This window comes from Oncorhynchus nerka, linkage group LG28 (assembly GCF_034236695.1).
Source record: "Oncorhynchus nerka isolate Pitt River linkage group LG28, Oner_Uvic_2.0, whole genome shotgun sequence".
Classification (NCBI taxonomy): Eukaryota; Metazoa; Chordata; class Actinopteri; order Salmoniformes; family Salmonidae; genus Oncorhynchus; species Oncorhynchus nerka.
Window position 1 is genome coordinate 78,551,434 of NC_088423.1, and position 13,796 is coordinate 78,565,229.

The window sequence follows — 13,796 nt, forward strand, 5'->3', positions numbered from 1 at the left end:
TGGGATTTTAGACATAAAGCTCTTACATTTTTCAGTTTGATTTCTGTCATCCAGCCTTTTTAATTCTTTGTTTGCTCAGAATGGAGGTAAATAAGCTGGATGTCTTGGCTTTTCATCATTAGCATTGTTCCAGTTTAACAATTTATAAGAATTGGTGAATTTGTTTGAACAATGAATATTTCATGCAATTAAAACAACAATATACGTCTGTGAAATAAAAAACAGCTTAATTATTAATTGAACAGAATGATAAATAGAACTCAAGAATAAACACTCAGTGTGTGAGAAAGATTGTAAACTAGGCAGTCTTATTTTGTTTTCAGAAACATATAACCCATTTCTGCGGGGAAACAAATATGCCGGTCTCAATAAGCACTGTTCTCTTGAAAAGTGAATTTCTAAATATGGATTTTTGATTATGATTGCTTATAATGGGCATTACCATTCCCCACAAGCAGACAGTATAAAGCTTTATTTCTTTATTTTTCACACAGAGAAGATGAAAAGAGGTCCTCAGGGCATTTCAAAGAGATGGATCTTATTGACATATTTACAGACAGAGCAGACTACAGTAGACTATCAATTCATTCTGCTGGGCACTGTGGTTTGAATAGTGTTTACCAGAAGCTCCTGGGCAGAGGGTCCCTGTTCTAGCCATAGACCTAGTCTTCTTAATAGACCTTATCAATCTCTGTTCTCTGTGCTGCCTGCTGCTGTTCCCTGTGCAGGTGAAGTTAAGCCGACTGTGTGAACAAGACAAGATCCTTCAGGAGCTGGAAACAACGATACGCACGCTCAAGGAAGACAAGGTATTGGGTTTTCTGTGTTTGTTTGTGTGTGTGTGCACATGTTTGTGCACGTGTGTGTACCTGGGTATGTGTACGTGTGTATTAGCTCCCCCGTATGGTCTCGTGGTGAATACCCCAAGCCCTCGTGGTGTCCTGTCCTACAGGACAAGTTGGAGTCTGTGCTGGACGTGTCCCACCAGAAGATGGAGCAGTACCGGGACCAGCCGGCCCACCAGGAGAAGATATCCTACCAGCAGAGACTACTGCAGGAGGATGTGGTGCACATCAGAGCTGAGATCTCTCAGGTGTTCACGGTAAGGCCTGCTCTGTCTGACCTAACACAGCCTGGCTCACTGGTTTGACTGACCACAGTCAGCCCCATTGACTGACCACACAACCTCCCTCTCTGTCTTTCTCACTCTCTTACGCTCTATCTCGCTCCCTCTCTCTTACTCTCTCTTTATCTCGCTCCCTTTCTCTTACTCTCTCTTTATCTCGCTCCCTTTCTCTTACTCTCTCTTTATCTCGCTCCCTCTCTCTTACTCTCTCTATCTCGCTCCTTCTCTCTTACTCTCTCTTTATCTCGCTCCCTCTCTCTTTATCTCGCTCCCTCTCTCTTACTCTCTTATCTCGCTCCCTCTCTCTTACTCTCTCTCTTTATCTCGCTCCCTCTCTCTTACTCTCTATCTCGCTCCCTCTCTTACTCTCTCTTTATCTCGCTCCCTCTCTTACTCTCTCTTTATCTCGCTCCCTCTCTCTTACTCTCTCTTTATCTCGCTCCCTCTCTCTTACTCTCTCTTTATCTCACTCCCTCTCTCTTACTCTCTCTTTATCTCGCTCCCTCTCTCTTTATCTCGCTCCCTCTCTCTTACTCTCTCTCTTTATCTCGCTCCCTCTCTCTTACTCTCTATCTCGCTCCCTCTCTTACTCTCTCTTTATCTCGCTCCCTCTCTTACTCTCTCTTTATCTCGCTCCCTCTCTTACTCTCTCTTTATCTCGCTCCCTCTCTCTTACTCGCTCTTTATCTCGCTCCCTCTCTTACTCTCTCTTTATCTCGCTCCCTCTCTCTTACTCTCTTATCTCGCTCCCTCTCTCTTACTCTCTCTCTTTATCTCGCTCCCTCTCTCTTACTCTCTCTCTTTATCTCGCTCCCTCTCTCTTACTCTCTCTCTTTATCTCGCTCCCTCTCTCTTACTCTCTCTTTATCTCGCTCCCTCTCTTACTCTCTCTTTATCTCGCTCCCTCTCTCTTACTCTCTCTTTATCTCGCTCCCTCTCTCTTACTCTCTCTTTATCTCGCTCCCTCTCTCTTACTCTCTCTTTATCTCGCTCCCTCTCTCTTACTCTCTTTTATCTCGCTCCCTCTCTCTTACTCTCTCTTTATCTCGCTCCCTCTCTTACTCTCTCTTTATCTCGCTCCCTCTCTTACTCTCTCTTTATCTCGCTCCCTCTCTCTTACTCTCTCTTTATCTCGCTCCCTCTCTTACTCTCTCTTTATCTCGCTCCCTCTCTCTTACTCTCTTATCTCGCTCCCTCTCTCTTACTCTCTTATCTCGCTCCCTCTCTCTTACTCTCTTATCTCGCTCCCTCTCTCTTACTCTCTTATCTCGCTCTCTCTCTTACTCTCTATCTCGCTCCCTCTCTTCCTCTCTATCTCGCTCCCTCTCTTACTCTCTCTTTATCTCGCTCCCTCTCTCTTACTCTCTCTTTATCTCGCTCCCTCTCTTACTCTCTCTTTATCTCGCTCCCTCTCTTACTCTCTCTTTATCTCCTCCCTCTCTCTTACTCTCTCTTTATCTCCTCCCTCTCTCTTACTCTCTCTTTATCTCGCTCCCTCTCTCTTACTCTCTCTTTTATCTCGCTCTTACTCTCTTTATTTCGCTCCCTCTCTCTTACTCTCTCTTTATCTCGCTCCCTCTCTCTTACTCTCTTTATTTCGCTCCCTCTCTCTTACTCTGTCTTTCTCTGTCTCTCTTGCTCCATGCAGGAGATGGAGAATGTGTGGAACGAGTACAGCAGCCTGGAGAGAGATGTAGACTGGTTGAGGACAGCTCTGGAGGGCCAGATGAACCGCAGTGGTCTCACTCAGGTCAGAATCGCACCACAACCACACCACTGCAAACACATTCTCTTGTACAGATTCCCAGAGGGATGGGAACAACGTTTGTAGTGTTTGTGTTCATGGTTGTGTGTGTGTTTGTCTATGAGCAGAAGGAGAAGTCCCAGATCAAGAGGGAGTTGTGGAGGATTGAAGACGTAATAGCAGGCCTCAGCTCCAGCAAAGCCAACTACCAAGTCACCATCTCCTCTGTGACCAACCCAGGTGAGAGGAGTGCTGTGGCTCTGCCTCCGCTTGCCTCTACTAACACACACTGGAGCTCAGGACGAGCTAGAGAGAAATGGACGCTACTTGTCATGTGCTTATATAGTTACAGGAGACAAAATGGATGAGTTGATTATGGTCTGTATGTGTATTTGGCTTTTGTGGTTGGAGTGTTGTTCTCTTGTGTAATTTGAATGTGTATGTTGTGTATGTTGTGTGTGTTGGGGGGGTGTTTTACGTGTGTGTGTTTTTGTGCCTCCAGAGAGAAAACTTGTGCCTTCCGTGTCGCCGTCGTCAGTGCCTTCTCTGTCTGCCAGTCCCTCCCTCGGAGAGATGAGACTGGCCCAGCAGCACAGCCCCCACCTCAGCCCCACAACCCCCACCTCCACCCAGCACACCACCACAGCCCTCGCCATGTCTGTGCCAAAATGGGTGAGTGTCTCCCACTCGGAGGAAATAGTGTTGAATGTTATCCAATCGGATAGTAAATGTTGTTGAATATGATGGTAAAGGATATGCTGGTTGGTTGTTCTCTCTGCAGGCAGATGAGGGCGCCCCTCCCCGACCACCACTACCTCAGCTATACAGTCCTGAGGACCACGCCCCCGCCGTGCCTCCGCTGCCCAGGGAAACCAGTGTCATCAGACACACGTCTGTACGAGGCCTCAAACGGCAGTCTGACGAACGCAAGCGGGACAGGGAGATCGGCCAATACACCAACGAAGACAACAAGGTGTGTGCTTGGAGAGAGCTATGGAGCCGTGTGTCTGTGTGCCTGTGTGTCTGTGTGGTACTGATCTCCGTCTCTGTGGGTGTCAGGTGGAGCTGCGCACCTTCCTGAGTGAACCTGAGCTCCTGGGAGTGGGAGGGTCTGGTCACATGAGGATGGGGTCCTTGGGGCATGATGGTGGCTACCAGACCCTGCCAAGCAGAGGTAAGTAGCTCTAGGTCCAACACATGTAATGCACCTTGATGTAAAGTGGAATGACAAATTTGTTTCTTTGAAGAATGTCTTCCTCTTCAGAATAAGCAAACAGCTTGGAAGGCTAAACAGCTTGTTTTTTTTTGTAGTGTTCACACCAGCAGCAAATATGTGCTTTGTAATGTACCCACTGAACATGCTTTGGCTCTTGTGCTCACTTGGGAGTCGTGTTTTCATATTTGCTGTCTTTCTCTCAGGGCCGGCTGGCTCCTCATCCAGGCTAAATCAGTCCACCAACATCTCCTCATATGTTACCCTCCGAAGAGGAGCCTCAGCCGCCTCAGGCCTGAAGGTAAGACTCCAACTATTTCTGACTGACTAAGAGTCAAGAGACAAGGTGGAGAGGCAGCACAAATATAATGTTCGTAAATCCTGTCATGGCTTTTACTTTTGTGGAGCTGACACAAGCTGACTTGATTAGATGCAGCATCTAGTACAAAACATTGAGTACATGGAAAAACTTGGTCATTTTCCATGAAAATGTTTTAATTATTTCAGCTGGCCAACGGTATTGTTATAATAATCAAACAAGTTTAGAAGATTAAATTACTATTGTTGAGAAATGTAGGCTAGTGTAGTAGTATAAGTAGATACTGTATTACAGAAGTGGGATAATAGCCGCTAGTGGTATAGTAACAGTATAATTATTGACTTGTTGTTGTAGTAGTAGTATGGTGTTGCTGAAGCAACGAACACAAATAACTGTCAGAATTAGGTTAAATATTTAGTGTTCTTGCAGAAGTAAGTCACACTAAATCGTGTTTCTCATTCATGGAATGTGTTCCCCTACTTCTATAATTTGACATTTCTGAAAGTTCCACGGCAGTTAATTCAACAGTGTGAAGTTAGCTTAATTAAGGTAGGTGATGCGGTTACTAAAACAACTGTAGCTCTTGATTGGTGTAAGCTATTCCTGTTCTGATTTCCGATTTGAATAGCAGAGAAGTAGACTAAGATTTCGTACGCTCTAAATTGTTGTCCAAGTGGTTGGGAAAGTGTTCAAAACAGCAGTTGTTTCAAAACATTGAGAGAAAAAGCAGTTGATGCGGTTTTACTAAAGCAGATGTATCGTTTGATTGGTCGAATATATTTCTGTTCTGGTTTCAGATTTAAATAGCAGAGACACAGACTAAGATTTCCTTCTCTAAGTTTTTGTCTAAATTGTTTGGAAAGTCACATTGTTTACAGTGAATAGGATGTAGGAAGTCTGGTAGTTTTTAACAATGAGAGCTTTAGAATGTCGAAGAAATCCCATTAAAGTGGATGACTTTTTGGGGGGGAAGGACAAAAAGCTTAATAGTTTAAAAAGTATACATTTTACAAGAACACTATTCCAGACCGGTAAGCATGTTTTACATTTTGAATGGGGTTTCTAGCTTAATCTCGGCCTGTACGTTTGAATGGTGCATGAAACATTGTGTTCCAAAGAAAAAATCTAAAATAAGTTAGGTCATTATTTATAGTGTGACTTCTGAGCAAGTCACATTAAAGAGCAACTGCCCCTAAAAAAACAACTTTTCAGTTAGAAAAAAGCCTATGTGGCCTAAATGTGAGTCAGAAGCATTTATTCTACTGTAAAAATGTATTACAAAGTGTAAATAGAATACTTTTGGTCATAAAGTGAGTCTTGCCCAAAACGTAGTTTTGCACCGGAGTATGTCACAACGTAAATGGTTGGTTTTATTAAAGTCTGTCCACATGCTCACAGCTGGCAGCACACAAGTAATAATCAGTTCCGAGTGCAGCTGCACACGACCCGATCGTAATGCCCTTGGTAAATGTGGTTTGACTTTGCAGATTGCTATTGGACAGTATGTAAAAATTCCAATAGCTCAATGACTTAAAAATGTCAAAACACTATAAATTGTAGAAATTCATATACAACTATTAAAAACTAACATAAAAATATTGTCTAATTTACGTTGTAGTTTATTGACGGTACCTAACTAGACGGGAGATGGGCTATCCAAAGTCAAACCAACTTTGCCACAGTCGCACACCAGCCAAAAGAATTTGGCTAACTCTTCCCACCTGCGAACACACACACACAAAACACCCACATCAAACTACACCCCGAAATCAACTCACATTTGAATTCAGTCATGGCCGCTAGCATTTCTTAATGAACTAAATCTGAAACGAGGCCAAATCAGGAATTTCAGCCGCCTTTTAAATAACCTATCATCTACAACTTGAGGGGGTGCAAGACAGCCTATGCAATGCTAATGAATGACTGGGTTAAAGACAAGCTCCGGAACTTTGGCGACTACTAAGTATTTTTAAACCTCCCGCTTTGGGCTAGATGTGTCAATATGTAGATCATACATGCATAATATCAGCAGAATTACTGTCTTAGTTCAATTCGCCACGAAATCCCGAGTTTGAAAGCAAAACAAATTCTGGAAGCTGTGCTGCAACATTTTACCTACATTATTACCCACATGCACATATCTACATGACCAAAAGTATGTGGACACTCGTCAAACATCTCATTACAAAATCATGGGCATTAATATAGAGTTCGTCCCGTCTTTGCTGCTGTAACAGCCACAAAACTTCTGGGAAGACTTTCCACTAGATGTTGGAACATTTGCTGCGTGGACTTGCTTCCATTTAGCCACAAGAGCATTAGTGAGGTCGGCCACTGATGTTGGGCGGTGTTCGATGGGGTTGAGATCAGGGCTCTGTGCAGGGCAGTCAAGTTCTTCCACACCGATCATGCTGAAACAGGAAAGGGCCTTTCCCAAACTGTTTCCTCAAAGTTGGAAGCACAGAATCGTCTAGAATGTCATTGTATGCTGTCGCGTTAAGATTTCCCTAAACTGGAACTAAGGGGCCTAAACAGAACCATGAAAAACAGCCCCAGACCATTATTTATCCTCCACCAAACTTTACAGTTGGAACTATGCATTCGGGCAGGTAGTGTTCTCCTGGCAACCCAGATTCGTCCGTCGGACTGCCAAATAGTGAAGCGGCAGGGTAGCCTCGTGGTTAGAGCGTTGGACTAGTAACCGGAAGGTTGCAAGTTCAAACCTCCGAGCTGACAAGGTACAAATCTGTCGTTCTGCCCCTGAACAGGCAGTTAACCCACTGTTCCTAGGCTGTCATTGAAAATAAGAATTTGTTCTTAACTGACTTGCCTAGTTAAATAAAGGTAAAAAAAAATAAAAAAAAAAAACTTCAGAAAACGCGTTTTTACACTGCTCCAGAGTCCAATGGCGGCGAGCTTTACACCACTCCAGCCGACGCTTGGTATTACACATGGTGATCTTAGGCTTGTGTGCAGCTGCTCATCCATGGAAACCGATTTCATGAAGCTCCCGACAAACAGTTCTTGTGCTGATGTTGCTTCCAGAGGCAGTTTGGAACTCAAAAGTGAGTGTTGGAACCGAGGACAGCATTCGGTGGTCCCGTTCTGTGAGCTTGTGTGGCCTACCACTTTACGGCTGAGACGCTGTTGCTCCTAGATGTTTACATTTCACAATAAGGTCACTTACAGTTGACCGGGGCAGCTCTAGCAGGTCAGAACTTTGACGAACTGACTTGTTGGAAAGGTGGCATCCTATGACGGTCTCATGTTGAAAGTCACTGAGCTCTTCAGTAAGGCCATTCTACTGCCAATGTTTGTCTATGGAGATTGCATGGCGGTGTGCTCGATTTTATACACCTGTCAGCAAAGGGTGTGGCTGAAATAACAGATTCCACTCATTTGAAGGGATGTCCACATACTTTTGTATATATAGTGTATGTGACGTAGTACTCAATTTTTAGGGGGAAGTATCCCACACCTCACCAGCGTCCCTGTGTTAGGGGGAAGTATCCTACACCTCATCAGCATCCCTGTGTTAGGGGGAAGTATCCTACACCTCGCCAGCGTCCCTGTGTTAGGGGGAAGTATCCTACACCTCACCAGCATCCCTGTGTTAGGGGGAAGTATCCCACACCTCACCAGCATCCCTGTGTTAGGGGGAAGTATCCTACACCTCATCAGCATCCCTGTGTTAGGGGGAAGTATCCTACACCTCGCCAGCATCCCTGTGTTAGGGGGAAGTATCCTACACCTCGCCAGCATCCCTGTGTTAGGGGGAAGTATCCTACACCTCACCAACATCCCTGTGTTAGGGGGAAGTATTCAATTTTCAGGGACCACTTTTGACTTGTGAGCGCAGCTTTCAGATTTACTGGCTAAAAAGTGTACACAAGTACAGGAGAACCTCTTTTAATGTTACATCATGGACCGAGAACTCAGTGTCAGGGAGTGCAGGCCGAGATTTAGCTAGAAACCCCATTCAAAATTTAAAGCATGCTTACCGGTCTGGAATAGTGTTCTTGTATACAGCTTTTTGATAAAATGTATACTTTTAAACTATTAAGCTTTTTGTGCCCCCCCCACAAAATCATCTACTTTAATGGGATTTCTTCAACATTCTAAAGCTCTCGTTGTTAAAAACTCCCAGACTTTTTTGCATCTTGATCTAATGTAAAATGATGGTGGCACCTAAACTCTCTCTCTTCAGCCTCCTCTAACCCATTCCTCGTCTTTCGTTTAATCTGCTCTCCCTCTCTGTCTCCTTCTCCTCCTTTGCAATCCTCTCCCCTGCTCCCTCCCTCCCGCTCTCTCTTGCTGGTGTGGTGAGCTGTGTTAATTTATGCCCTCCCTCCCTCCTCTCAGGAGAGACCAAAGAGTGCCTTGGAGCGTCTGTACTCTGGGGATGTGCTGCAGCAGAGCAGGGGGAGGATGAGTGCTGAGGAGCAGCTGCAGAGGATGAAGAGGCACCAGAAAGCTCTGGTCCGCCAGCGCAAGAGGACCCTGAGTCAAGGAGAATGCCATGCCTCTTCATCACGAGCCTCCTCCTCCTCATCATCACAGCAACGCCCCCTTTCCGCAGACCTGGGCTCAGTACGTTAGCGCTACGCCTCACAGGCCTAAAGAATGACCATTAGAGCTACAGCTACAATGCATGCAGAAGTAACAATGCATGCGACCACTAATACATTTCAGTTGCGTAGGGTTTTCATAGTGCCGTTGATGTGAGTGGGTGTGAGAATTGACTGCTGTGATTGTGTGAGCGGTGAGAGGTGAGAGATGCTGTGGTGTGACATGCAGGTGGAACTCCTGGTGTTCTCACCTAGGAAGTGAAGGACTATGAATATGCAATAACAGAAAGGACAGAATAGGCGGGGCCCCTGATTTGAAATGTCCTTGACTCCATCGCAAGAAAATGATTGGAAGGATTGAGAGATATTCTCATAATGCATTAGACTACAGTCTGTCGGTAATGAAGTAGACTCTGCTATGATAACCTCACTTCCTCAACTCTATTAAAGGCCCTGGGAGATATGGAAACAGCATTCGTATATGTCGGCCATCTTTAACTGTGTCAGTGCTTTTTGTTGGTTAGCTTGTGAGAATCTTTATGTGAATTATTAGTACTAAACAGTGATGCATTAATGCCGTTCCAGTAAATCAGCTTTGTGGGGGTTGATTGTAGGTGATTGATTGTGCTACACTGAATCATATCCCTACTGATGCATTAACGGCCCATAGCCATTACCTCTCTCCTCCCTACACCCACCCCTGGCTAAACAACAAGTGTTATCTCAGCTATTCTCTAATGTTACCTCAATACTGGAGATACACACAGCAGCTAATTACTCTCTCAATCTGTCCCACCCTGACTAAACTGCAGTTTGACCTATTCTCAGGCTCCATGACAGTGTTTCAGTCTATGTTCCTATCACTCCACTAATGCAGCCCACTGCTAAAATGGAATATACCACATACCCTTCTTCTAGAACGGTCTGTCATTCTCTAACCAGGTCTCATTGTGCTGCTCAGACAAAACATACATAATCCTGCAGATTAAAAAAACAAACATTTATTTTCACTGCCATTTTAAAGAGCTCTCTAATCATTACAAGTGTGGATATAGACTGCTGGATTAAACATTTTCTAATGATAATCTATTGACTCATTAGCATTTACATTTAAATTGCCTGGAGTTTGATACGATGCAACATCCGTCTAAATCTGTGCTTTTTAGTCGATTAGTCTTTGTACATGAGTAAAAGCTTCTAAGGCGTGACTTTAGCAGTGTGAATGTAGTTCTGATTGTGGTGACTTGTGGATCTTACCACCACGTATCTCTCCTTGTTAACGGACTCTACATACAGCAAGGCCTAATGTAAAGTACATGTATCCATTGTGCCAATCATTTACAGTCGTATCAGAACTCAAGTCAGCATATTATTTCTCTGTTAATCTGCAAATGGAGGATCACTAAACTCCCTCCCTCTTCTCCACATATTTAATGTAGAGGTTTGCAAATAAGAAATAAACACACATTTTCATAATAATGCATGCTTGCCATGTCTATTAAATATGTATTTGTGGTATTTACTGCACTGGGCATTTTTATTTTCGTCTAGTAAGCACAATGATGCCTGGGACCAATATGTACATGTAAATGGATGTAGCTAGATGGATCCCTCTCTCCTCCTCATCTTCTCCCTAATCACTGACTGCACAAGTAGAGTGATGCTTGCTGTGGTCTGAGAGCTTAGCACTCGTACTGCACCCCTATCAACAGTCCTGTACATGCTGGTGGTTTTGCCTGTGGAGAATAGTGTTGCATTTGTCAAATTGTATGCCATTGTATGTATGTTTGAATGGAAAACACACAGAAATATATATATATATATTTTAAGGGAAAATGCACAATATACAGTATTGCTACAGAGGAGAACACATCAATGTCTGTAGAGTCTCACACTGGATGTTGTCATGAAATTGTAGCAACAAATCCTGAGTCAACAGTTGGAAAGGGGACTAATAATGTGGTTGTTTTGGTGTATCACTGTTGTGTCTGTGAAGCCGCAGTATAGTTGTGTTGGTGTGTAACTGTTGTCTGGGAAGCAGTAGTATGGTTGTGTTGGTGTGTAACTGTTGTGTCTGTGAAGCAGCAGTATGGTTGCGTTGGTGTGTAACTGTTGTGTCTGTGAAGCAGCAGTATGGTTGTTTCGGTGTGTAACTGTTGTGTTTGTGAAGCAGTAGTATGGTTGTGTTGGTGTGTAACTGTTGTGTCTGTGAAGCAGCAGTATTGGTGCGTTGGTGTGTAACTGTTGAGTCTGTGAAGCATCAGTATGGTTGTATTGATGTGTAACTGTTGTGTCTGTGAAGCAGCAATATGGTTGTGTTGGTGTGTAACTGTTGAGTCTGTGAAGCAGCAGTATGGTTGTATTGATGTGTAACTGTTGAGTCTGTGAAGCATCAGTATGGTTGTATTGATGTGTAACTGTTGAGTCTGTGAAGCATCAGTATGGTTGTTTCGGTGTGTAACTGTTGTGTCTGTGAAGCAGCAGTATGGTTGCGTTGGTGTGTAACTGTTGTGTTTGTGAAGCAGTATGGTTGCGTTGGTGTGTAACTGTTGTGTTTGTGAAGCAGCAGTATGGTTGTTTCGGTGTGTAACTGTTGTGTCTGTGAAGCAGCAGTATGGTTGTGTTGGTGTATAACTGTTGTCTGTGAAGCAGCAGTATGGTTGTGTTGGTGTGTAACTGTTGTCTGTGAAGCAGCAGTATGGTTGTGTTGGTGTGTAACTGTTGTGTCTGTGAAGCAGCAGTATGGTTGTATTGATGTGTAACTGTTGTGTCTGTGAAGCAGCAGTATGGTTGCATTGGTGTGTAACTGTTGTGTTTGTGAAGCAGTAGTATGGTTGCGTTGGTGTGTAACTGTTGTGTTTGTGAAGCAGCAGTATGGTTGCGTTGGTGTGTAACTGTTGTGTTTGTGAAGCAGTAGTATGGTTGCGTTGGTGTGTAACTGTTGTGTTTGTGAAGCAGCAGTATGGTTGTTTCGGTGTGTAACTGTTGTGTCTGTGAAGCAGCAGTATGGTTGTGTTGGTGTATAACTGTTGTGTCTGTGAAGCAGCAGTATGGTTGTTTCGGTGTGTAACTGTTGTGTCTGTGAAGCAGCAGTATGGTTGTGTTGGTGTGTAACTGTTGTGTCTGTGAAGCAGCAATATGGTTGCGTTGGTGTGTAACTGTTGTGTCTGTGAAGCAAGCAGTATGGTTGTGTTGGTGTGTAACTGCTATGTCTGTGAAGCAGCCGTATGGTTGTGTTGGTGTGTAACTGTTGTCTGTGAAGCAGCAATATGGTTGTGTAGGTGTGTAACTGTTGTGTCTGTGAAGCAGCAGTATGGTTGCGTTGGTGTGTAACTGTTGTGTCTGTGAAGCAGTAGTATGGTTGCGTTGGTGTGTAACTGTTGTGTTTGTGAAGCAGTAGTATGGTTGCGTTGGTGTGTAACTGTTGTGTCTGTGAAGCAGTAGTATGGTTGCGTTGGTGTGTAACTGTTGTGTTTGTGAAGCAGCAGTATGGTTGTTTCGGTGTGTAACTGTTGTGTCTGTGAAGCAGCAGTATGGTTGTGTTGGTGTATAACTGTTGTGTCTGTGAAGCAGCAGTATGGTTGTTTCGGTGTGTAACTGTTGTGTCTGTGAAGCAGCAGTATGGTTGTGTTGGTGTATAACTGTTGTGTCTGTGAAGCAGCAATGTGGTTGTGTTGGTGTGTAACTGTTGTGTCTGTGAAGCAGCAATATGGTTGTGTTGGTGTGTAACTGTCGTGTCTGTGAAGCAGCAATATGGTTGTGTAGGTGTGTAACTGTTGTGTCTGTGAAGCAGCAGTATGGTTGCGTTGGTGTGTAGCTGTTGTGTCTGTGAAGCAGCAATATGGTTGTGTTGGTGTGTAACTGTTGTGTCTGTGAAGCAGTAGTGTTTGTGTGTAACTGTCATGTCTGTCTACCCCTCCTCCTCCAGTGGAGGCGAGAGCAGGAGTTTGACCTGCAGTTGCTGGAGCGGGCGGTGCAGGGGGAGGAGACGCGGGGCGTGGTCCAGGGTGAGGAGTGTCCAGCAGAGCACAGTGATAGACCTCGGTCCCAGTCAGATGAGTGGCTGACCCTCCGCTCTACAGCCACGTCCACACTTACCCAGGAGGTGGACCTGGAGACGCTGGACTATGACCTGGACCTCAGCCGAGAGGTACAGCCTGACCCTCACCACCTCCACCATCAAACCTCACCAAGTCAGAGCTGATCACTTTAACATTTCATTAAGGACTTAGTACTTTCACAATGTTGTTTAAACAATTGAATAGACTTGTTTTCAGCTTCAATGGTTATATTCCCTAATCCCTACAGTAATGGTACTAGAGTTGAATAGCTGTTAGTAGGAAACCTCTACTGTGTGTGTTTCTCTGTGTGTAGCTGGCCAAACCTCAGAAGGTGTTAATCCCTGAGCGCTACATAGACACAGAGCCTGAGGAACCTCTCAGCCCTCAGGAGGTGGAGGCTCGCCATCGCAACATGGAGCGCATCAAGAACATTCTGGCCAAGTCCAGGTATATTACAGCACCACCACTACTCACCGGGCCAATATGGAAGATCAGTTTGACAGGCCATTCAATTCATTGTGTAATGGTGTGTGTGTGTCCGTGTGATTAGTGTTCAGATCCTGGCGGGGCCCTCTGTGGCGGTGGACCAGCCAGAGGTGGTGGGTCTGGACTCAGCCCTACTGAAGCAGGAGAGGATCATCACCATGTCTTACGCCCTGGCCTCAGAGGCCTCCCTCAAGAGCAAGCAGGTTGCAGGTAATACCAACACACACAACAGGACACACTCTCTGCAGTAATACCAACACACACAACTGGACACACTCT

At 44.7% G+C, this 13,796-nt stretch overlaps 1 protein-coding gene across 9 annotated transcripts in view; it reads left to right on the top strand.

Moving 5' to 3' along the window:
- LOC115122284 (pleckstrin homology domain-containing family A member 7-like) overlaps positions 1 to 13,796 on the top strand; it is a 180,599-nt gene that overhangs the window by 142,769 nt on the left and 24,034 nt on the right. For all 9 annotated transcript variants that reach the window (XM_065013139.1, XM_065013141.1, XM_065013140.1 and 6 more), the window contains 12 exons: positions 729 to 809; positions 953 to 1,102; positions 2,775 to 2,876; positions 2,999 to 3,110; positions 3,373 to 3,542; positions 3,652 to 3,843; positions 3,930 to 4,044; positions 4,290 to 4,384; positions 8,765 to 8,992; positions 12,899 to 13,120; positions 13,345 to 13,478; positions 13,582 to 13,727. In XM_065013139.1, coding sequence (XP_064869211.1) covers positions 729 to 809; positions 953 to 1,102; positions 2,775 to 2,876; positions 2,999 to 3,110; positions 3,373 to 3,542; positions 3,652 to 3,843; positions 3,930 to 4,044; positions 4,290 to 4,384; positions 8,765 to 8,992; positions 12,899 to 13,120; positions 13,345 to 13,478; positions 13,582 to 13,727 — 1,747 coding nt within the window. The remainder of the gene's footprint in view (positions 1 to 728; positions 810 to 952; positions 1,103 to 2,774; positions 2,877 to 2,998; positions 3,111 to 3,372; positions 3,543 to 3,651; positions 3,844 to 3,929; positions 4,045 to 4,289; positions 4,385 to 8,764; positions 8,993 to 12,898; positions 13,121 to 13,344; positions 13,479 to 13,581; positions 13,728 to 13,796) is intronic.